This window comes from Drosophila eugracilis, unplaced genomic scaffold, assembly GCF_018153835.1.
Source record: "Drosophila eugracilis isolate 14026-0451.02 unplaced genomic scaffold, ASM1815383v1 contig_415, whole genome shotgun sequence".
NCBI classification, from domain to species: Eukaryota; Metazoa; Arthropoda; class Insecta; order Diptera; family Drosophilidae; genus Drosophila; species Drosophila eugracilis.
The window spans coordinates 1,116,867-1,141,630 of NW_024573278.1; the positions used below are offsets into that span (position 1 = coordinate 1,116,867).

At 39.2% G+C, this 24,764-nt stretch overlaps 1 protein-coding gene across 1 annotated transcript in view; it reads right to left on the reverse strand.

The window, feature by feature from the left end:
- LOC108116952 (patj homolog) overlaps positions 1 to 24,764 on the reverse strand; it is a 30,511-nt gene that overhangs the window by 2,666 nt on the left and 3,081 nt on the right. Inside the window, exon 2 of the mRNA XM_017229105.2 lies at positions 19,865 to 23,048. Within this exon, the coding sequence (XP_017084594.2) occupies positions 19,968 to 22,631 (2,664 nt within the window). The 5' untranslated portion in view covers positions 22,632 to 23,048 and the 3' untranslated portion in view covers positions 19,865 to 19,967. The remainder of the gene's footprint in view (positions 1 to 19,864; positions 23,049 to 24,764) is intronic.

A 24,764-nucleotide genomic window follows, 5' to 3' on the forward strand; every position in this document is an offset into this window, starting at 1 on the left:
ATAAGTAATGAAATTACTTTTTATTATTAAGCTTGGCTACCTCTTCATATTTATGATACTTTTGGCTCTTAAACCTAACAAAACAGAAACAGGAACTAACAATATTTAATGACCTCAATAAATTAAGTTCATGACTCCCAAATTAATGAACTTTTGCTGGCAATTAGCTCATATAAATTTATTACGTAATGCATGAGAGTAATTTCGGGTAATGCGAAAAGGGGAAGGCCATGAACATAATCTACTCCCGTTAGGATCCTGGTCCTGGCCCCCACTTTTTGGGTAACTGCCATTGTCAGGGACATTGCCATTAGCTCTCAACACTTTTTCGGCCATGGCTCAGACTCATTTCGTATAATGGTCCATTCGGTTATTTGTTATTAACCCAAATGGGCATTCAACAAACCTAAAAACCAGCCTGGAAAATATAGCAACACTTCGGTTTTGGGCCAAAAAATAAATATACTCGTATGGCAAGTAGCAAACCAGAATCCAATCGATTTTAATAGTCAGAAACCGAAAAGACTTTCTCAAGGGAATTGCGGGTGAATGTTTGCCGCAGTTTATGACACAAATACAGTGTGTCACAAGGTTGTAAGGCGAATGAAAACTTAGTGATTGGTAACTTATTCTCATGGAAATTCTTTAAAATCACTTCAATGATAAAACATTTGATTTTTATCTTAACTTATACAATCGCTGACCTTAAAATCCTTTTTATATTATATCAAAAATGACCTTGGCATTTCACTCCTCAACCAGACTGTATTAAGAAGGATATGGTAGGGCCATGAATTTTCAGAACCTGACAATTTTTTAATCAACACCCAGATGGCCAAAAGCAACAAATGGCCCGAAACAAAAACTCGGCTAGGAAATGTCGCTAAAACAAATAAAAAAAAAACAAATGCAAAATATTCTCTGGCAATTTTGGCACGTGCACGCCCCACATTGTTGTTGTGGTTATTGTTGCTCTTGTAGTAGTAGTTGTTGTTGTTGTCGTTGTTGTTGTTGGCGATTGTGTGAACCTTGATTAACGCAACAGGAGAAGGAGAGAAGGGTGTGCAGGGGTATAGGGGCTTTCGGCTGGCAACATCAGCGGTAGGGAATATTGTTGCTGTTTGCCAAATCTCTCGGCGCTGTCTCTCTAAATTTTAACTATGAATGTCCTGGGCCAACAGCAGCAACAGAAAATGTACACTGAGAGAAAAGGAAATATATGAAAGTAAGTCTAGAGATTATACCCCTTATGTTTGATATAAGGGTCACATATTTTATGTCGTCAGGAATACTTCAGTGGCGTTAGAAATTTATACTTCCTTCTTTAGTTTTCAACATTATAATTCTTTGAAAGAACATCAACATATTTTATCTAAACTTAATCATAACATAAAATTTAGTTACTATTTATTCCCTCTTTTCGAATAGGTATTTAAAATAATATAAAAAATGGCCAGCTTACATCTAGAAAAATAGATAACTAATTCCCTATTAATATGTTCATTTAGGCTTTAAGTACTATTTGAATTTAAGATATATTTTATATTATAGTGCCGTTCTCACTAGATTTCCCTAAGTATATTTTCCTATTTGTGTGTGCGGCTTGTTTGTGTGCGAACTGGCAGTAAAATTTGTTTACCAAAACCTTCTTAGCTTGGCTTAGTAGCCCCCGCACCGCCATTGTTTGTGTATTTGCATTTCGGCTCCTCTGGCTGTCTTGTGCACCCCGAAAACAGCCCAAAACAGCCACCCATCATACACCCCCTTAAAGCCCGTACCCCTTCACCTACGCCCCTGGGTGTGAAATTTCATGCATATATGTATCTATGAGTGCCAGTTTTTGTTTGTATGTGTGTGTTCGTGAGAGAGTTCGTGCCTCGCCTTTGGCCTTTTTGCAGCTTTTGCTTTTTAGCCACTTTTGTTTGCCTTGCTGTTGTTGCCTTTGTTTGCCGCTCCTTGTTCCTTGTTCCTTGGCTTTGGGTTTTGGACAGCCCGGAGTCCTTTGACCAGGTTGTCAGCTCAGGAAAAAGGGGAGAAGATAGACCAGAGAATCCCGGGAAAGTGAAATGTAAATCGGTTTCCCGCCACTTTTCCGTTGTCGCGGTAAAGGGAAAGTGCATGTGGTCAAGACATTGTAAGCTGCATAATATGAAATTTTTTAATAAAATAAAGTAAAGGACCAACTTTTTGGGTAAGCAAAGAAATTCCACCTTATTTAAAAGTTCAAAAGGTCATCACTTTAGTTAATATTTGTTATTTTTGCTAGTAATATTTTTATTAAAATTGCAAATGTCTGTTCTTTTCCTTTAAATTTTAATGTGTTCAAAAATAACCCTAACAAGTTCATAATTCTTAGTTCCAAGAAGGTCTAACATTTTTTTTTTTAGGGTATGCAATTGTCGAGGTCAAACCAATTTAAACTCCCTGCTTTATGATATTGCTAGAATTTTATATTTCACAGCGGACAGATGTGGATGGGGAGAGGATTTTTGGTGACGCGGAGGCTGAATTATATGAAACCAGCCGCAGCTGGTCGACGTTGGCGTTGGGTGTTAGAATCTCGGACTCGGCTTCTATTTTTCTTTTTTTTTTTGGCCAGTGGAACCGCAATGTGGAACGTGTTATGAAAATCTGGCTTGGTTTTAGGGCAACGGTGTGCCTAGTCTTGTGTTTTCCCTGCCGGTATTTGGCCTGCAATGGGATCTGTTGGCCATCTGCAGTCCCAACCGGTGGCATCAAAAACAATTTAGCTGCTCCGCTCAGCAGTTTTTCCGTCACCGGACTATACTTTCTTTTTTTGCGCTGTTATTTGATTCACTCAAAATGTTAATTTAAATTGCAAACAGTCCATTGTTTCGTGCTTATTGTCCTTTTCATGTTTACCTTCGTTGTCCTGGATTTTTTCCTTGCTCTCTTTTTGCAATTAGCATTGCAATGAGGGAATTGGTTGCTTTTTCTCTTTTGGGCTGGGTTGTCGCATTAAAAATGATATCCTAAGTAGATTGTACAAATTGCTCGCAATTATATTTAATAGCCCGTTCAAGTGGGCCCCATAAACGAGGGACGAGCGGCCCGTTAAGGCTTCGAGTTGGGTATGAAAAAGTGATGGGTTCTTGAGCAGCCTTTCACCCTAGCTTTCTCACTCCCCCACTCTTGCTACCACTTCCATTTCAATGCTCAAAGGCAAAAGCAATTTATCAAAAATCGGTCAAGAACACTCGGGAAACGGAAATGGGAAACGCGTGACCTTTGGACATACAAAAAAACTGACAAGAACTGTGTGGTTGCCATTGAGAAATAATTGCAAGTGCACTTTGTATAAGCTTCGAATGATAATAGTTTCGATTTCAGAAAGTACTGCGGTTTTCCACGAAGACAATTTATATTCAATGAATGCAGATCCAATTTCTTCAAAGCGTTTATAACTTAATACGCCGAGCAGTTTAAAAGGACTCTATATATACGTGGGAATGGTTTAGAAGAACAGATGAAGACCCTAGACAACGAAGCTGAAACCATGAGGTAACGATTGACCATCTGGCAAAGGAGATGATCAAGACGAGGACTAAGAAGACGATGACGAGATGAACGATGCTAACGACGAGAGAGCGATATGAGGATCCCAGAGTTGGTAAGAAGACGCGACGACGATAAGACGTGCTCAGTGAGGAGCTAATAAGATGCAGACTTCGATTTAAGAAGTGACGGCAATAGGACGAGCCAATGTGAAACACGGACGAAGCGACGACGTTTTAGTTAAAATAAAGTAACTTAAACTTAAGTTATTCGATAAATATAATATAAACTAAAATATAATAAATAAATAACCACTTATATTTTTGCTTTGTGCTATAACTTTGCTTCTTAAAAGTAATTTTAGGATGAATTTTCTGTTGCTGACACTTAAATGAAAGTCAACTTTTTGCATTTCCTAAATGATTTTCCCAACTTCTTTAAGAACTTTCTCTAAGTTTCAGCTTCATATATTGCTACCCAAACTTTTCAATTTTGTGACATCCTGTTATTACAATTTTTAAGATGAAACTATGCCAATATAATTTAAATGCAAGAAGCTATAGCTCAACAGCTGATACCTCTCAACCAATAAAGGAAAGGGACAGGCTAGTAGTAGGTCAGGCATATATAGTATAATAAATGAAGCACATGTCCAATCACTTGTGCCATTTTGTTCGCCAATCAAAGTTTCCAGAGCGCTCTGGAAAAGGAACTAAAACAAAAAGACTGAAAAGTTTTGTGAACTTTTCTGCAGGCCAACTTATCGACGGTCTCCGGGCCACAAAACAATCAAAACGGCACCCCAGCTACCAAAAAAGGGGAAAAGAGGGCAGTGTTTCAGAACGTGGGCGTGGCACACATCCGAGGGTAAACAATAAACTTCAATTATGAATATTTCAACAACTGGGGATGGTAAAGTGCAGGCGAAAGAGTTGAACCAAGCTCAAGGTGCGACAGGCGGCGGAGGCAGCAGCAGCAGGAAAAGGACAAACTTTAGAGGTGGGGGAGAAACTCTCCGTGGGAAACTTGGCGAGAAGGTGAGGACAGTTCAGGGGCATTGACTTTGATCTTGGTCCTTTTGGCTTTGTTTGCCATTCTCGCAGGCAAATAATAGAGGGCCAAATTAAACAGCAGCTACTCGAGTTCCGAGTTGGCCAGGCAATTAAATTGGATTTGCGCCTGGCTTAATGGCCATAATAAGCCCGTTCCTTTGCTAATTAATAATTAAATTAAATTTCCGTCCCAACCATAAAAGTATTAATTGCTGTCCACAAATCTGGCTTAGGCCAATCCCTCAAGTGGCCAATAACCCACGGACGATACCACAAGCCGAAAGAGACCCGTCAAACTTCCATTACCGAAGTGTTGCCACGCTGCTTCCGGTGGCAGCAGCTCGAAAACCAATTGCACCTTCTTCCCCATCGACTCGTAACCTCCTACTCCTCTTTCAAGGCACTGCTTTCCGAGATTGGATTGGGCGATAATAAAAAATGAGCAATGCCCCATGCCCTCGAGTCAATGTAATGCGATGCCTGGGCATGGGCGATGCTTCCGCTTCCCGTTGGACAACTTCCGGTGGCAGCAGTTTGGCGCCATGTCATATTGACAGCCCTCACACGGTCTTATTAATATTGAAGTAACGTGTTACGGATGTGTGTGTGTGTGCGTTTGGTTGTGTTTATGTATGTTTGGCATCCCAATGGCCGCATAAAATGCTTCAGCAATATGAAAGTGCCACTATGTCTTTCTCTGTACTGTAAAAAAAAAAGTTAACAAGGATTTTTACTTAATTTAATTGTTAAGTTAATGGTCAAGTTAAAGTCCCTGTGCCACTTTTAAGACTCACAATAACATCAACATTTATTTTAATGTATTTCTTGGACAAGGTCTTGATGTTAAACTTACAAGCATTTTTAAGGAAAGCAATAGTAAGTTGACTTATTTTCATGATGATTTATACTTCAAATATTTTGATACCATTTTTTTAAACATAAATTGTCAAGCTCATCCCCAAGCACCGCAAGTCTTGACATTTTTTCTCTCTGTATAAACGCGCAATAAACAAAAAAAGGAAACAACGCAGTCAGAAAGCCGAAATTGTATTGCAATAAAATGATTTATTTGGCCATATTTCCATTCCCCAACCAGGCACACGAAGGGACTCGCAACTAAGAGCGGCAGTAGAGCCACTGACATGTTGAAATATGCCATTGTCTTGTGGCACGCGTGAAGGACAGGAGCTGGATTCTTTGTTTCGTGGTGGCACTCATAAAAATGTAATAATTCTATTGCCCCGAAAGAGGAAAGCGTAGAAATCTGGCATGTGAAGTGTGTTGATAAGACCACACGGACGTAGCAACAGATTTCACATCTCAGAGGTTCCTTTCGGTTTTTTTTTGTTTGGACCTGTTATGTCATCCGCCTTCGTTTTATTGCAGCCGCAACTTTTATTAAATCGCCATGAGGAACAACCGAAGGAGCAGCAAAAAAGGGAGAAACGAGAACGAAATCATTTTTGGACTATGGCCCCCAAATCCAAATCCAAAGCAGAAAAAAAGAATGTAAAGAGTGAAACCTTATCTGCAAATGTCGTTTGCCTTCCTGTCTTCATTCCCTTAACGACACAGGACACAGAGGATTTTAGGGCAGAGGAAAAGACCAAAAAAAGGATTCACTTGGCCTGCCTTTAATGGCCTTAAAATAGCCTGCCATGAATGCCATTTGCCCGGGTTTATCAACGGCAATTGAGCCAAGCCATTGACGTAGATAAATTTAATTTACCTTCTATTTGGCTTGCGAATTTATTTATATGCTGATTTTCACAAAAGAAAAACGAATTTTCTTGATGGAACAATAACAACGAATTTGGTTTTGTGTAGAGCTTATCAAAGGCCAAATTGAGTTAAGTCGGCCTTAAAAGCAAGCCAAACTGCCAAGGGAGACGGATTTGCTTTGACAGGTCACGGTGGCGTATACGCAACGTATCACGTATACGACATGTCAGATGGATATAACCAATTCTCTCAAATACGATTTAAGCACGCCTCATCAATGTCACAACGCCATTATGCAATCACATTCCAAATAGTTTTCTTTTGATTGCTTAACGACGGCATTTGCATAATGTTCGTTTCATCAACGGAATTTCCATTTTATTTTGTAGGCTTAAAAAAGAGGGAATTTCGTATTTTTCGTTTATTTTTAATGAAATAATAATATTGATGCATATTAAATAGAAATAACTAAGCATTTTAATTAAAAATTTACTTGAATAGAAAACAAACAAAAACTCGGTCAAAGACAATTGAAAGGCAATCGTTTAATCAATTTCCAATTTTAGGAAAATATAACATTTTTTCATAATTAATTAATGGGCAGACAACAGCAGGCAAATGCCAAGGTTCGACTACACTACACTAAAAAAAGGGAAAGGTAGTTTAATGGCATTTTAATTACAAAACGAAACGAAAAGACCATCAAGGCCCTCGATATTCAACTGTCAGCCATGGATATGGCCCCATTTTTGTGATTATTATTATTGTTGCTGTTGGCACGGTGTTGTTACAAATGGTCGAGCTATAAATTGCCAGAGCCATAGTGTCCATCATGTTGAAATGCTTGAATTTTTCATTGCTTGCATTTCAATTTCATGGCCAGCCATTAAAATTGACAGCCCACCCACCCACTCACACACACAAACACACACTCTGACAAAAACACCCCCACAATGTGTTCGGTGAAAGATAGAAAGGAGAAAGTATAGTGCTAAAAAAGAGACAGCCCACTAAAAATATAACCAAAAAGTCGTGTCTTTCAAGCCCCCAAAGGATTTGTTCCGAAGAAATATTCCAAACTTTTTATTTTTCGTTTTATGGAGACATCCTATTTTTTCCTGCAAATTTAGAATTTTAAAAGGTTGGCGTAAACTATCGTTTTAGTGGTGTATAACACGCCTTTTTACAGTCGTTTTAACAGTTTGTATAAAGTGGTAATATGTAAAAGTTTTTTTCAGAAATGTCCTTTACATTTTATATGTTTTTCTCATGGAATTTTTTTTATTGTAATAAAAATTGTAAAAAGGTATATTATTTCAAAGCGTATTTAAAATTTTATAGCATAACAAATCTTGGTAAGAACCAATTTCAAATAATTTGCAAATTTAAATACCAATTTAATGAAAAAATTATTTATTGTGAAAAAAAGAAACAAAACAAATTGAAAAACAGAAAGAAATATTTTGAAAACCGCAACCATTGCCGCCGTTTTTATATTTTTGTTTTTCCTCTTAGCTTTTGTCATCTGCGCTGTTCCCATTTTTTCTATTGCCATTTGTTATTTCAAATGGTCCTGTTTTTGGTGTTTTTTCAGTTTCTCTCGTTTTTACCCCAAGCCAAGTACGATTGAGCTTTGCTTCTTCTTCGCCGTGGAAATCGGCTGTTTTTCGCAGCTCGTATTCTGCAGAAATTTCCCTGCGATGGCAGTGCCTTAAAAGCATGTTGCATAATTTACGGGCTGTGAACGGCGAGGAATAAAAAAAAGGGCGTATCAGCTGATTTTGTTTTTGCTTGGCTTTTGGATTTCCGACTTTGATTTCAGTGCAGCATTGCATTGCTGCGATTTAGATTTTTTTTGCCTCAAAAAGTATGCTACACTACACTACACACTACCGACACGAACACATTAAAACGTTTCTTTGCATTTGAGATTTGTGGCTGCAACAGCTGCTGCCACAGTGGCTGGCTTTTCAGCTTTTGGCAAAACCATCATTTAGAGTCAAACTGGGCGAGGAAGCGACTAATGTTGGCGGGAATTACGAATTCATGATTCACCAGGGTCGTTGGTGAGGAATTAAGCAGATTTTCAGCTGCTGAATTGCCAAAGGAATGGGTCAGCTAATATATTGCAAGGGGGAAAAATAATCAGCTAAATGCTTTAATGAAGGTAGCTTAAATACAGAGTTCAGATGGCTCCTATTTTGTATAAACCTTTTATAAAAAGTCATGTAAATTATAGTTTTTTACTAAGTAAGGAATATTTTCTGTGTATTTTGACAATCTGACAATAACCGACTGTACATCAGTTAGATTGATTGATTTATCACTCGATTGAAACAATTTGATCTGCATGCGCTTGACAGTCGCTTGATTTACGCTAGTGCAAACATGGGCTAATCGGCCTCCAGCCATCAAATGTGTCAAGTCAACACTGACCCACCAAAAGCCAATGGCTTAGCCATTAACCCCACATAACCCCAACCACCGAGGGAATTCTTCGTCAACACCGAGCTGTCGGTGTGATGGCAACATTGAATTTATGCTCGCTAAACTTTATAATTAATTACATTCGCATAATAAACGAACTTAAATATGAAAATGAAGTGCAAATACAGGCAGCACAATCAGTTGACAAGGCAGGAGAGCAGGAGGAGGTGTTGATTAAATTGTACAACGGGTTTGGGGGTTGCCAAAACAGGGGGTGTTGGATAAACGACGTTGTTTCATGCAAAAAAGAGACAGCCACAGGACAAGTAACGCGGTGCCACAATTTAATACCGCTTACATGAAATTAATTTGCACAAAATCAATTTCAATTTACATTCAATTTGTCAGAAGGGAAAAAGGTGTCAAAATAAGCCAGGAAAAACTAAGGGAAATTCAGAAAGTGTGGGTGGGATGAGGGGCTCTGATTTCTGATGTCGTGTCATTGTGGTTCCAATTTTCCGATCAAGGGTGGTGGAAAATTCATGGTAAATACAAAATGATGAAACATCAAATTTGCATTTAACTAAAGACTGATGTGTTAGAGATTAGTTAGTGTGGGTTCTAATGACAGGATGATATGATGGTAAAAATAAATGCCTTCATTTACGTTTAATTCATTTTTCATGTTACGAAAATATCAGCTTCCGACATTATTTATTAATGATTTTTTAAAAAGCCATGGAAAATGTATTCCTAATACGTAAGAAATATATTAAAATAAATTCATTTATTCATTTCCCTATTGAAAAATCTTAAAAGCCAATGAATAGAGATCTGGCAAAAAGTCTATTTGAATGTGGTTTTCTGTAGACTAAGCAAAAGTTATTGCGAGGGCACACAATTTGGGGTCTGTTTGGTGTGTGGTATATGGTTTACACCGACATGTAATAGAATTTGTCTGGTTGGATCCATGACAGGATAATGTGAACATGAGAAGCGGCTCCAAGGAGCACGAACTCACACACAGATGCTCACAGATTGCCTGGCTTAGTTGTGTGGCATGTCTGGCATTATGCCTTTCTCTTGCACCCTCTTACTACCCCTCTCTTTCTACTAGATAGCATCATCATCAATCAGGACCCGAAACAGATCCGATATGCATGTTGTATTTGCAAACGATACTCCTGGGCAGGCCAATTGGTAGGCACAAATCAAAAGGATTTACTCTCGGGATCCGGAACATTCTAGTATATATTATCCATATTTTATGCATATTTGATCAAGCTCAGTTCACAGGGGACTGAACCCGTAATTTATGGCCAAACTTAATTAGATTAAAGTTGCTGATGTAGGGAGTTATAACGTTATACGTTGTAATAATAAATGTTGATAATAAGAGTGTGAATAGGAAAGTATATACTATTGTTATGCTAAATAAATAAATAAATTAATATCTGTACATATTGAAAATAAATATTTTTCTACCCAATCTAGACTTGTTTCAAGTACACTCCATTTTTATCATTCTCATTATCTCTATAACTTCACAATTATCTAAATCATTCATGTACTAAGCAAACTTATATTTTTCTGCCGATAAAGTGAAGCGCAAATAGTTAAGTAAATGCATAAGTGAGCACTTAAAATGACGAGCATTCATGGCAAGACTCAAAATGGACAGAAACTACACTACTCAGATATCATGTGTGTGCACTTAAAAATTTCATTGCCTGCTTTCAGGCTGCGAAACTGGGTGAAGCGGAAAAACAAAGACGTAGGGAAAAGCCAAGGCAAATGCTAGGGGGTAAAAGCGACGGGGAAATCGCCTCGGGGCCAAGCCTATGCAAATGTGATCCGAGAGCGAGCTCATGGTAATTGAATCACGCTGCGAGTTGTAAGCGAGTTGTAATGCATTCCCTCAGTTTCCCTTTGCCCCTCAAAAAATTTTCCAAAAGCCCCCCAGGCTAGCCATTAGAAAAGTGCACGAGTGGGTGGCTTGGGTAGTTGCGTTACTGGATGGCGTATGTTTGGGGTGGTTGTATTCGTGTTTGACAAACGGCATTTCAATGCTTTCAACGCACACGCAAACTAACAAACAAACAAATAACAAATATCATTACAGCGACTTACACATGCAACGGCTGGCTGACAACTACACAAGCACATTTGATAAAATTACAGATGCTGTTGAGTTTTTAGGATTAGAAATGCCTTTAAAATGAAGTACAATTTTTATAATATTTTCCTTTGTATTTATTAGTAAGACATATTAATCTATTGGATAATTAAATAATCTAAAAAAAGAAGAAAATAATTTTAATTTTAAAGGAAATCTGATATCTGTAGAAATGATTCTTAAAGGTTCTTAAAATCTGCAAAGGTAAATCATAAGTAAATCCTTATTTTTGCGATACTATTTTTCTGCCTATAACTGTATACATGAACACTGGAAAGGATATGAAAGCCGGCGACGACAACGAGCATACATAAAAGATGAAGAAAAATTGCATATAAATACGGAAAACACTTGCAAGGAGGAAGGGGTAGAAACCGGATGGGAAAGTGGGGGTGGTGATGGCAAGGAGATGAGAGAGCTGCTTGCGATTGTCAAGTGGTTGTTCGGTTGGGAGGCGAAGACAGGCGCTCAACCGCCGATTGAACTTGCCATGGCGTATACGTAATTTATGCATCTGTGAAGGTACAGGGGAACCTCAATAACTTTAACAATCACATGCATTGAAAAGTTTAGATGCTTTATTTATTTTAACATTATTTTTTCAACATTTTTTTTCTTTTTTTTTTACATTTTCTTAAAAAAAGTTGGTAGATTTTTTTATTTTTAAACTTGAAATTAAATTCAAGAAACGGTAACTTTTATCTTTAATATTAACTCAAAGATAGAGAGCAGCAGAGATGCCCCAATATTATATTATTTTAGTTTTATGGAAAAAAATGGATTCCAATAAGTATGACTGTACCAGGAGGTACCTATGTAAAATACATGCGACTATATCTGAATAAAGTATGCATAATCGCATACATACATACTTTTACACATATATCATCTTGGCTTTTCCCATACATCTTCATTCAATATACAGACCGTTATGTCGAAAGCATTTTCGCGTTGACAGCAACAACAATAGCTGTGAAATAGCATTAAAAAAAAGGCGACAAGGGTGGCTGAGTAGTGGGGTGCCAACCCAGTTGAACCCAGGATGGATGGCGACAACATCAACACGTACTAAACCGAACGACACTTAACCCTTTAAAAAGACAAAACTGAAATGCTAACTGCAAAAAATATTGTATTTTTATAACCCATTTTAGTGGACAAAAGACTGTATGCAATGAATGGTCATAAAAATAATCTTAAATTTGTAGAAGTCTTTGTTTAAAATGCTTAAACTAAATCCTACCAATCCTGAATGACATTCGAATAGTATTGTTTATCTGGCAGCTTGGATTTTTGTTTATTTTTCCTTTAGCTTAGCTCTTGATAATATATTGTTTTATTTTCTAATCTTAAGCATTTTTCTTTTTCACTCTTTTCTCTGGTTTAAAGTCGTTTTGTTTTAAAGTCCAACAAAGGGTTAAGACTGTGACATTTTGCTACATTTTGCATTTAAGCTACACTGTTCGTGCATTTTGAATGTGTTTGTTGGCTTAGACCAAAAGCTGAAACAACACCCGGACTGGTGAAAGAGGAAGCAACAACAGCAGTGACTAAAGATACAAACTCAAGAATATTAAAGGAAAGATGTTGAGGCAGCATCAAAATATCACTGAAACGGTTCTTAAGGTCTGTCTTAAATATGTTTCTTGTCTTTCCATAATATTTCCTATAACTATAATTCACAACACTTAAATAGCACACCTTTCATCAATAGCTCTATTTGGCAATCAACTAAAAACGAATCAGGATATTTTCCTATATAATCACTACAACAAATCTGATAAATTAATATATCCTGTTAATTTGTCATTCAGCTTCTTAAATTGGTTACATAGTACCCCAAAATCATTGCACATCGCTGGTTCATCGTTTGTATTGGCAATGCGTAAACTTTGAACTGCTAGGCAAACGATGACCAAGAGCAGAAGCAGTTAAGGGCTGGGGATAATGCTGGTCGGGCAAAGGGGAAAGTTTGTCAGGACATTTGGGCGGTAATCTTGGCATGCACAATGAGCTCTCGATGACGTCGCGTGTGTGTTTGCTTACGGCCTATCTGGCAGCCGCAGTTGTTGCAAACATTTTGGCCTCGCATGCAGCACAAACAACTCGAGGTGGGCTTAAAAGAGGCGTTGTTATAGTTGGTCAAAGGGCGGGGCGAACATACGTGCGACAGAGGGCTGGGATGGCAGTGCAGTTAAGCCGCTGGAACAGGTGAACAGGTGAGCGAGTGCAAAAACAGCCGAGGGCCCATTTTCGCGGCCCGTTTGCACTGCAATTAAGAGTCTGGCCAAGAACAAATGCACGCAATTTTGCACTTGGCTCACATTTGGCACGACGGCAAACCTAATTAACCTGAAAGCTGAAAAGCAGCCGGAAAGTATGCTTCCATTTTAATGCCCTTTAATGTTTTTGAAAAAGAAAATTTTTTCTCTAGAGTTTTGCCAAAACTTCTTATTCATCTTGTCAGACAAAAATTTTGCAAAAAAATATTACAAATATTTTACAAGTTCTTGGTAAATGTCTTTATTATATTTTTTTAGTTAAATATGCAAACAATTTTTTACTAAATTCTTCAATCAAATAAAATCAAAAAGTTCAGAGAGGTTACAACTTTATATTTTTTTGGTCACTCAAATTCTTACCACCCATTCAATCTGCCAACGACATCCACACTTGCTACCTTGCAACCTGCTGCCATAACCATAACGCAAAAAGGCGCACTCAAAATGCTCATAAAACACTTACACTCACCAGTACACCCACAAACACACACACACACCTATACATCTGCAACAACACACGTGCGCCTGAACACACACTCTGTGTGGAATGGGTGTAATTAAATATGAAAACATATGTTTCCCCTTTGTTTTTCACAGAGAGCGAACAAAGTCAGAGAAAAATCAATAAGGACTTCGAGGTCCACGGAATTCGCAATTTACTTACCATATTTATAAAGGCCAACCAACTGGATATATATACTTATATATATTTGGGGCAGCAGGTTGAGCCGGGGGCGTGGCAACTGCATTTTGGAGGTAATTTGTATTTAAGTAAGTTAAGTAAATCAGTTGACGAGCCGGCGAACGCAAATCGTCAAATATTTATAAGCTGCCAGTTGAGTTCGCTACAAATTTTATGACAAGCCAAAAAGAGGCGGGTCGGAAATTAAGGACGTTCGTTTTGGGGTAGTGGGCGGTGTTGGGTGGCCTAGTGGCATTGTCAATTATGGGAATTATGAGCAGTGAGTGCGTCAGCGGAACGGCTGTTCAAGCTCATCCACCGCCAACTTTCTGCTCCTTCCTCGTCTTTCATTCCCCTGGCAATTGCGTCAGCAGTTAATTTTTATGTATTTTTAAAGCGCTGTCAAGCCCGCTTCCACTTCCCCCCTTTTTTCGGCCTTATTAAGTAGGCCCTGGGATATTAACGGCCATAAGCGACAGGCCAGATAAATATCGCGAGAACGACGAACACTCAATACGAATTTATGCACTTCACTCGAGTGCTGGGTCTCAAAAATAAGAAAGCAAAGAAAGCAACTTGAAGAAGATTGAAATAATGAAACGCCCACAAAATACCAGAGACAGCAGATTTTTTGTACTTCTCGTTATCAGCGTATAATTGAACCATATGTGAGCGAATGAAATGAAAAACTGAAAGGAAAATGGAAATTTTAAGCTAAAAATTTTAGTACTAAAGAATACCAAATATTTTTCAACATGTTTAAGCCATACATTCATAAATATTTCTTAAGATTTTTGTTTAATTAATCAAATATTATACATTAAAAATATAGAAAAAATATACAAACAAAGATGATTGATAGGCATTCCTTTAGAAAAATCCTACATTCTTTTCACAAAAAATTCTTAACACATGTCTGTTTTATATTGATTGAGTGCATAAATCTAAGATCCTCGTGATTCACAAAAATATAGGGTACTAAGTGGAAAAAATAACTGAAGCCAAGCTCATATTCAACGCATTCGAGAGTGCATTGGGCCAACGGGACGTATGGATGATGGGTGATGGGAACTCACAAAGCACGGGATGATGAGCTTGTTGTCGATATGCCAAGATAAAGCCAGCAACTAGTTGTTGTTGTTGCTGTTGCTGCTGTTGTGATTGTTGCTGTTGCTGCAAAGTGTAAGCTTGAAGTTCATGCACAGACAATTACAAAGAGGGTGAACTGAGGGTGGAGGAGGAAGAAGAAGGTACAGAGGGGTCTACGAGTATGTAGTATAGTCTGCGCTTCCTTGCCGCTATCTGTATTATGCTCTTGCCCCGTTATTGTTTCTTCATACCATTCCCCCGGATCCGGCAGCTGCCTCATCTACACAATTGTTGCATTAAATAAATGTTTTTTGTGCCGGGGCCCGCTTGCGTGCTTAAACACGAGTGCACTGGGGAAAACTCAGGGTTACAAAATAATATATTTTGAACTCAATTACTTTAATTTGTGTTAAATAGTGTAAAGCGCGCAGTTCATTCATATTTTTGTAAGCTTTTCAAATGAGTTTAAGCCACTACAACAGGCTTTTGGTTAGTCTTTTGTATTTTTTTAGACAAAATCTTAAAAAAAATATTATAAAAAATGGTTAGTACAACACCAGCAAGCCTACATGCTACAGGTTATTTCATAATCGTAATATCTGAAGTGCAATATAACTCCCAAAGATATATTCATGATATCTAAGAAACGTGGCGATAAAATGCATACTTCGATTCCCGTTTAAAATTTAGTTTCTTCTAAAGTTATTCCTTAATAACCTAAAGTTTCAAACTATGTTTTCGGTATTAATTGTTTGCTGTGCACAAAAGAAGGCATTCCAGCAGAAAAACTGGGAGAGTGCCTTCCAGGCACAGACGTTGATAGATTTCCATGCATGGCCGACACTCCTAGGCGAAGGAAACGGAAATGGAAATGGCAGGCAAGGGAAAAGGAGAGAGACTGTGGAAATTTAGAAAGCTCACTCACTCACACACACACCCACTGATGGGTATGTTTGCGGTGTGTGAGCAATGCGTTTTAATGAGTTTTTTGTTCTGGCGTAATTATTTTTGCAGTCTGTTATACTTGTAAGCGCAAATATCCTCGAAGAACCCAGCAATCAGGCCCAAAGCCATTTTAATGAAAAAATTCTAAATGCAGGAAATGCAACACTTTCCTTGAAATATGTAATATTTACCACACATTTATGCACTCAAATATGAAACAAAGAAAATCACACAAACTATTTATATTTATGCAGAGAAATTGTTTAATTTTACAATCCCCAGCTTAGCTTGTAAATCCTTTCTTTGATTTTCTTTAAAAATATTTGACTGAGAAATTCACATAAGAAAATAATAAAGTTTAATGAATTATAAATTCCTTGGCAGCTTTCTTTGAAGTGCTTTTCATGAGCATGGCAATCAGCAAATTGAAAATCCAACAGCAAATGCAAGTGGCTTTCAACAAAGGCACAAAATTTGCAGTATTAATCGCCCACACATGTTGGGCCTGTGGAATTATGATGTTTGTATTTCATATTTACATTTGTAGAATTGCAACGCCACAAATGCAAATCCACCCAGCCGTCTGTCAGCCGTTCTTGAACCATTATTATTATCGCTGCTGCTGCATTAAATTGGCAGACTGTCCAACCAACCTGACATCTCTGCCATTGTTTACATTCATTTGATTTAAAATGCAACGCCAGCGCATCAGGCTTGCTAAGCTGCCAACTGTAAACAATTCATTGTTTTTTTTTTTTCGTTTCGTTTTGGAAATATTGGGGCATGACGCGAGTCTCATTAATTAACACGTTATTGAAGGCCTTCTCAGTAAAGGCTAAAGAAATGATTCAACTTTTCGATTACTGATTGTTAATAAAAATCAAGAATTTATATATGCTTAAAATATGAGAAGAAGCTAAATATATAGCTTAATAAATATTTTCCTCATTATTTGTTCTAAAATTTATAAAACTTAGTTTTAATTTAGTTTTTCTCAAGCTGTAAATAGTCATAAAATTTAAGATTTCTGCTTAGAAATTGCTCAAATATTTTGTTATAATATTTAAAGTTATAAAAAATAGAAACAATTCATATGCTTCTTGATTTAAACAATTTAACTAATAAAGATAATATGAGTTTTTAAATTATTCTGATATTTTGAATAAATAGTTAGAATTCTAGAAAGTTCAGCTTTTCCTTTCCATAAAATGAGAGAATTTGAACTACCAAATTAATGACCATTTTCACAGCATAATCCATGCTACTATATTCACAAGTAAAGTTTTCGTAATAATACCTTTATAAAGTGTTGTTTGTTATGCTTATTATATTTTGATTGCGTAAATATTTTGCCCGCCATGGTAAACAAAAGGCCAACATCGAGTCCATGTGGTTGTTGTGGGGCATTTAATTCGCTTTTTGTGGGTGAATTATTACCCAGGGTATTGACTCCGCGAAATTCGCTTTCCCTTTTTACAGTTATCATATAGTTGATGGGATTAAAAGGCAGGAATAATTATATATTGATTATAGTATTTAATTCCTGCATTTACAAGCCATTTCTTATTCAAAACAATTTGCTTGTTCTGCTATTTTTGCTGTTTTTACCAACAAAATCTGTCGGGGTCAGGGTAAGCTATTTTTATGCTATTGTTGCTGCTGCTGCTGCTGCTGCAGCGGCGTTAAATTTTGTTTTCAATTTTCAACACTTTTAATAGCCAATTAATTAAACGGGCAAACAACAACAAACGACTATCCACCCAAATATTTACACACACTTGCATAAATATCCGCGGGTACATATAACTCTATATGGCCACTGCGGGCTATGTATATACGTAGTTATATATATATACATATATTGAAAAAATTCCCTCGTATAGCAAACATTTTTATAATTGCTGGCCGAGCTTTTATTATTCAACCGCCACTTGCTCGATTCCCAGACCACCTGATCTCGCACCTGGCGAACCACCCATCATCCAGCTAGTTTTGAGGCAAGGAACTTTTCGCTATCGCCACGTGCATAAATCATTTGGCCAAGCCAACAGCATTCGTTTTCCCTTATTATTTATGCTGACCAAAATATTGCTAAATAATGATTTTTTAAACAAAAGCCAAAGCAGTCAGAACAGCCAGTCAGCCAGACAAATTGTAAATTATGAATGCGAACAGCGAGAGCCAATTAAGATAATTACTATTTATGAGGTTAACATGAAGGGAAAATGTCGACCCCAAGAGATTAGTGGTAATTTTCAGTTTATCCTTCGTCCAGCCAGAGTGCTCTTGGCTTGTCAAACTTTTGTATTTATATCTATGCATAAATTATTTATGCGTGAACAAGGCCCATCCCAGAAACTGTGTGGACCAAAAACTTGGTTTTCAGTTTTCTGCGAGAGAGGGAAAGTTTCGACCCAACTGCCTTGTAGACACTTTCTCTCAGGTGTTGGGTATTAAAAGTTTTCAGCATATGTCAAACGCCTTGCAATTTAGTCTTTGTTTAATTACAAATCTAATGAATTAAACACGAAGATAAGTGTGTGTGTGGCTAAGATTATAACAAGAATAATGTCAGCTAACAGGGAAATTTGGTAATTAGTTATTAAAAGAATTATTTGCTTAGCAAAATGATACAGATGAAATGTGAAGAAAGTGGTGGTAATTAATATTATTCTAGGAATTTCAAGGCTATAACTAACAAATTGAAACTAGGAATATAGATGAAATGATATATAAAAATGTATTGTTCTGACTTATATCTTTAAGCTCATAGCGTTGTTGCTAGGGAAGTACGAAATCTAAAAATAATATTACATTCCCCACTCAAAAAGTCAAACAAAATATTTATAAAGGAAAATAGCCCACATTAAAGGTAAAAGGGTTGCCTGCAAATTAGCCACACGAAAAGGTTTTGGTCAATACATATATATAAAAGAATGTATATATATATATAGATATATATTTATAAGAAAAGAAAAAGACAGGCGTAATTCGAGAAACGAACTACTTCAAAAGCATATCAAGCGGTCATCAATTTGACAATGGGCCATTCACATTTATTATCCGATTTCCTCCCAGGGGTGGGCGTGACCTTTTTGAAATGACTTTTGGGCGTTACCAGGGGCAACAATTAAAAACGAAAATCTCATATATATGGGCTAACCCAAAATGTTATACCAGGAAATTGACTTCAGGGGGGGCTCACTGATGTGGCAACGTTTAGGGTTCCATCCGCCCGAAAATAAAAAGGTTTTCCATGAATAAACTGTCACTTGATTAACGCTGCATGCGGAGGAAAAGTGAAAGGAAAAATCATAAAGGGAAATTGGTGCCAGGTGTGACAGGTGACAATTTAATAAGAATTCGATTCGCATTCATATTGACTTTTGACAACAGCTGCGGCATTAATAATTCAAGAGCTTTCGTGAAAGTGTACAAATGAATATCTTTTGCCGACTTAAAATTGAAAATTTAAGTACGAAAATTGATGGAAAATCCAGATGAATAAGTTTGCTTTTCATTTTCCACAGAGGTAAATAACACTATTAACTTGTAATTAAAACATTCCTGAAGGCCATTAGTTTCTTCGCACAATTTTAAAATCAGTAGACTAAACAAAGCAATCAAATTTTAATGAAATAAACAGCCGAACTAGACTAAATCAGATTTAATTAGTTAATACTTGAAAAAATATATTGTTTTGTGAGTAATTTTGTTACCTCTAAGAATATAGGAATTTTTCCAAAATATATTTTGACATTATTAGGGCATTGTCAAAATAGTTGATTTGTTAAATGCCCTCCAAAAATTAAGATAAAGTCTAAGCTTAAACTGTATTAATAATAATTTTCATAAAAAAAACATTCAATTTCAAACCGATTTTTGTAACATATATGTATCTCTCTATATTGATATATCTTATGATTTTCTTAACTAAAAAAAGTTTAAAATATAAATATAAAACAGTACTTACACAATGCGAACTGTTCCAGTTCCTGTTCCGTTTCCGCTTCCGCTGCCGTTTCCGATTCCAGTTCTATCTCCGACTCCTGATGGCCGTCGGGGATGGGCTGACACTATGTGCTGGCCGAATCGCCAAGCGGCGAGGCTATATTGCTATTACTGTTGCTGTCCGAGGCGGACAATGGTCGGCAGATACCCAGTCGTGTGAGTCCCGGCGGCATGGCCTTTAATATGGACACCGCCTCGTCCAACTCGAGACCCTGAAGCAGGCGATCACCGACGCTCATTAGGCGATCACCCGGATATATCTCATTGGTTGCCTCCGCAGCACCACCGCGTATCAGGCCGCGAATCACGATTACACTGCCTTCCGAGTCCAGTGGATCCTGGTAGTCCAGTATGGAGAAGCCGAAACCCTGTTCCGTTTTCTCAATATCCACAGCGGTCACTTCGCAACTCCACAGAGCCAAACCGGAGACATTCTCCAGTGACTTGGAGCGAGCTCCTCCAGCTGCATTCCCTCCCGATCCGCCAGCTGCTCCAGCTGCATCTGTTAAAGTCGCCGTGCTGGACGTGTACAGTGAGCTCTCCGACTGGGCCTTGCTCAGCAGGTTCTGGAGACTCTGGTGGCCACCGGGCAAAAGGCTACGAGTTTCAAAGGCCTCCGGGTTTTGCGAGGTATTTATAACCGATGGAACGCGAGTGCCACGGGCACAGACTAACTTAACCCTGGCGGGCAATTCCTTGAGGATCTTGACCACCTCGATATGCCGCAATCCCTGGAGCTTGTGTTCGTTCACCTGGAGGAGCTCATCTCCCGGCCGCAGGATGCCCTGGCGACCCACTGGCCCGTCGGCCAGTATGGAGCGAATATAATGATGCGGACGCTTCTCAATGCCGCACTCCACGTCCACGGTGCCTTCGAGGCTGATCCCTAGACCTGAAAGTTTATTTATTTCGGCAACTAAAATTTCACTGTCGGGAAACTCACTTTTCCATGCCACTCGCAGCGAGGCGGCCGTCGGGCTGGCCGCTTTCACAGGTGCCTCATTCGTGGGCGTTGGCAACTGTCCGGGATCGGGATCAGTATCAGTTTCCAGATCCTCAAGTTCTTTAAATCTCTCCGTCTCTGGCTTTGAACCTTTTCGGACCATTGCCGTTTCCTGTTCCGGCTCAGGACACTGCTCATCGGTGTCATTGCCACTGTCATCGGCCAGGATTAGGCTCCGGCCATTCGTTAGCGGAGCTATTAGACTGATATTGGGTTTTGTGACTCCACCACTGTGATCACTGCGGTCCAGCACGTGCGACATGTTCGACTCTACGGTGTCTCGGGATGGCAGCTCAATGCACTCATCATCGGCACCCGAAATGCCCACATCCTCTGCCTCAACGGCTTCATCGCCGTCGGTGGCTATGGAATCGGCATCCAATGATTTCGGTGGCAACCAACTCAATGTAGCTATCGAGGGTGACCCAGGCATAGATAGTTGCGACTCCTGGTCTTGGTCTTTCTCCTGATTTCTATCCAAGCCAGAGGGTGCGGAACTTCCCTTGATTTCCGTGAGGGCCACTTGTAAATGCTCGTACTTCCTACCTCTTAGGAATCTTTCCAGGGTTAGATGAACCACGATGTCTGTGTTTCTCAACAGTTCCACCGCCTGATGATTGGTCACCCCGGAAAGGGATCTGCCATCTACGGCCACAATGCGATCGTTAATTTGAATCTGACCACTTGTCTCCGCGGCACTACCTTCGATGATGCTCTTCACGAAAATACCCGAGAGATCCTCTTCCTCGCAGACATAGCCGGCCACTGTGATGCCCAGGCCGTAAACATTTTTATGCAGCTCCACCACGTATGTTTCCGTTTCCGGGGAGTCCATATAGGAGTCGGGGGAGCCGGAACCCGAACCGGAAGCGGAATCACCGCCGCCGCCATCTTCATTGGCCAACAGCTTTCGTTTGCTGTCGGCTATCACAGTCTCTATGTGCTGGTTCTGATCCTGAACGGATCGCCATTGGGTCTCCAGGGGCAGCATCTGTAGGGCGGGGCGTGGCGGTGGCGATAGTATCGAGAAGGGCACTATATCCAGATCCAGTCGCGGACAAGGTCTTTGGCCAGCGTTGGAATCCGTAAGCAGCGAGTTGCCGCCACCCGGGATCGGAGGCAGTGGAAAGTCCGCCAGATCGCCCAGTTCGGTCATCTGTAACTGAGCCACCTGCGGTGGTAGTGGTTCCACGGCGGACAGTTCCGAGCCCTCAGCGGGACCGCCGCGTACCAGACCAACCAAACTGGCAACATCCAAGACGCCACATCCGCTGCTGGAGTCTGCTGCTGCAGCCGCTGCTGCTGCTGCGGCAGCCGCGGCCGCGGCGGCTGTTGCAAAACTCGGATTCTGGAAGAGATGACGCGACAGTTCTTCCGGGTCGGAGAGGAGCTTAGTTGGTATAATCGGCGCCTGACAGGCCAGCGTTTGGTAATCGATGGCCGTCGGCTCCACCGGCCGCGCCACTATCAGACGCACCTGAGCTCCGGTCTGACGAAGAACTGTTGCCACCTGCTCCGAGCTGAAGCCCCGCAGATTGACTTCGCCAATCTGCAATAGATGATCGCCCAGCTGAAGTCGCCCATCTCGTTCGGCCACGCCCCCCGGCGTCAGGGCTTTGATGACCACCCCGGTACTCCGTCCGCCCACAAGGATGAAGCCCAGACCGTTGCCATCGTTGATCAGATCGATAACCTCGACCTGCGACCATTCGGTGCTGAGAACCATCTTTTCCCCCAGCTAATCCTGATGAAGATGATCGTCTCCTTATCTTTTGAGTTTTTCTCTTTTTATTTAATGTTGTTGAAGTTAGTTTTTGTTGTTTCCGTTGTTGTAGTTGTTGTTGTTGCTGTTGAAGTGTTGTGTTTTCGGTTCGCTGTGCCCTTGCTAACATGACGCAATGTCCGAAATTTTAGCGGTGGTGCTGTTGGCAATTTGTTCGTTGTTGCTGTTGCTGTTGCTATTTCTCCACTCCGTCAAATGGAACGATATTGATGAATATTATGGTTGCCGGAGCAGCAGCTGATTTTGTTGTTATTGCTATCGCATCGAGAGTCATTCAACCGACAATTATGACCCGGGAACTGTGCTCCTGGCACCGCCAGAGCCAGCCGCATCATCGACGACCGCAACAGCACAGCGCACCTGTAATTATGCAGCACACGCACGCACTTCGCATCAGAAATGGTGTGAGAAACGGGAGTACGCGGCGTATACGCAACGCGAAACGGCAACGAATGGAATATAGGTAACGCATGAGAGAGTGTATGCGTGTGGAAGGGGGAGTAGGAGAACGCGGCGTATACGCAATGTTTGCGGGGACACAAAATAAGGCAGAGGCGTGACAAGGGCGTGAAGCGAGAATTTAAATTGCTGCCCTGCCAGGCATAACATTCGACGTTCCTTACAAAATACACTAATTTTCAGGTATATAAAAATGTACTTCAGCTAAATACATTCTAATCGTTTTACTAAGTGAAAATTCAGGTAATCAAAATAAGTAAATGTGTAATTGAAAATAAACCAGAAGAATATGAACGGAAATACACAGTTTTCTGAGCAGTTTAAGACATATCGGAAAAAGTCTTTCAAAAACAACTTAAAATCAGAAATTCTTGAACCAATAAAGAGAAAATATTTAAAAATGTACTTAAATCATAATTAATTATTTAACAGAAATAAATATTTACTCGCAAACTAAGCCATTACGGTAATGTTTCTGTAAAAAAATATTTGGGATTCCTCAAATAAAGTATTAGAAAAAAGGATTTCACCCATGTTTATCCTTTTTATTTCGCAAATCCAATGAATGCCCCTTCTGTTGTTGATTTCTTTCTGTTTTTGCTGATCACATGAATGTTTGAACAGGTCTGCTAGGGTATGCACAACTCGATGTTCTTTTAAAGTTCCCATTTGTGTTTTGGGGTGGCTGTTGTTCCTTTTTTTTTTGCCTGTTTCTGCCTTTTTAATGGCACCTTTTTTGCACGATTTTGTAATTTACATGCACACACACGCACATGGGAAACGAGAAGTTTTTACCTTTGCCGCTCACGTGCCACGCATGTTTGGCACCAGCACTGCTGGCCCCTCTCTCTTGGCCAGGCCAGAAGGCAGTTCTAATTGGAAAATGCCATGATATGAAAGAAGGACGATGGAGGAAAGAAAAAAGAAGGGCCAACTTGTGACTACTTAGTGCTGCATACTTTGCGGCGCCGTCTTGGCAGCCGAGAAACAATCTGCAATCGAGCGATAAGTTTCGAGCTGCCGCAGCAACTGCCACCAATCTCTGACAGCCATATGGCTAATAATGTAGGGGGAGATGTTGGTAAAACGACTGTCGGGGGGTCTTCCTAAGCTGACTTGAACTTGTTCTGCGGTTTGCAATTTTCCTTCTTTTCACGAAAAACAATCTCACTGGTCAGAAACAGCAATACAGCTAATTGTGTAGAGGCAAAGAAAATGTTGATTTTATATAACCTCTCAGCAATAAAGTTTGATAAAGGCAATTAGTCTTTCTATAAATTGAGAAAGCTACATAACTTTAGTTTTTATTTATAATTAAATAAATTTGGTCTAAGCTTCGTATATCCTAGATATTTTAAAGTTTTCTTTTAATATTTTATTACTCATATTAGGCTTATATTGGTTTTATTGCACATCAACAAGGCATTGGTTTAAGTATTACACAGTAAAAACTTTAAAAAAAAGTGTTTATTTAAGAAGAAAATAATAACATATAGTTAAATATAAAATGATATTTCGGCTGTTCAATCAATAAATAAAAATAATGCCTAACAACATATATTTTTAAATTAAAAATGAATGTATCTTTTATATTTTTTATGATAACAATGATATTCT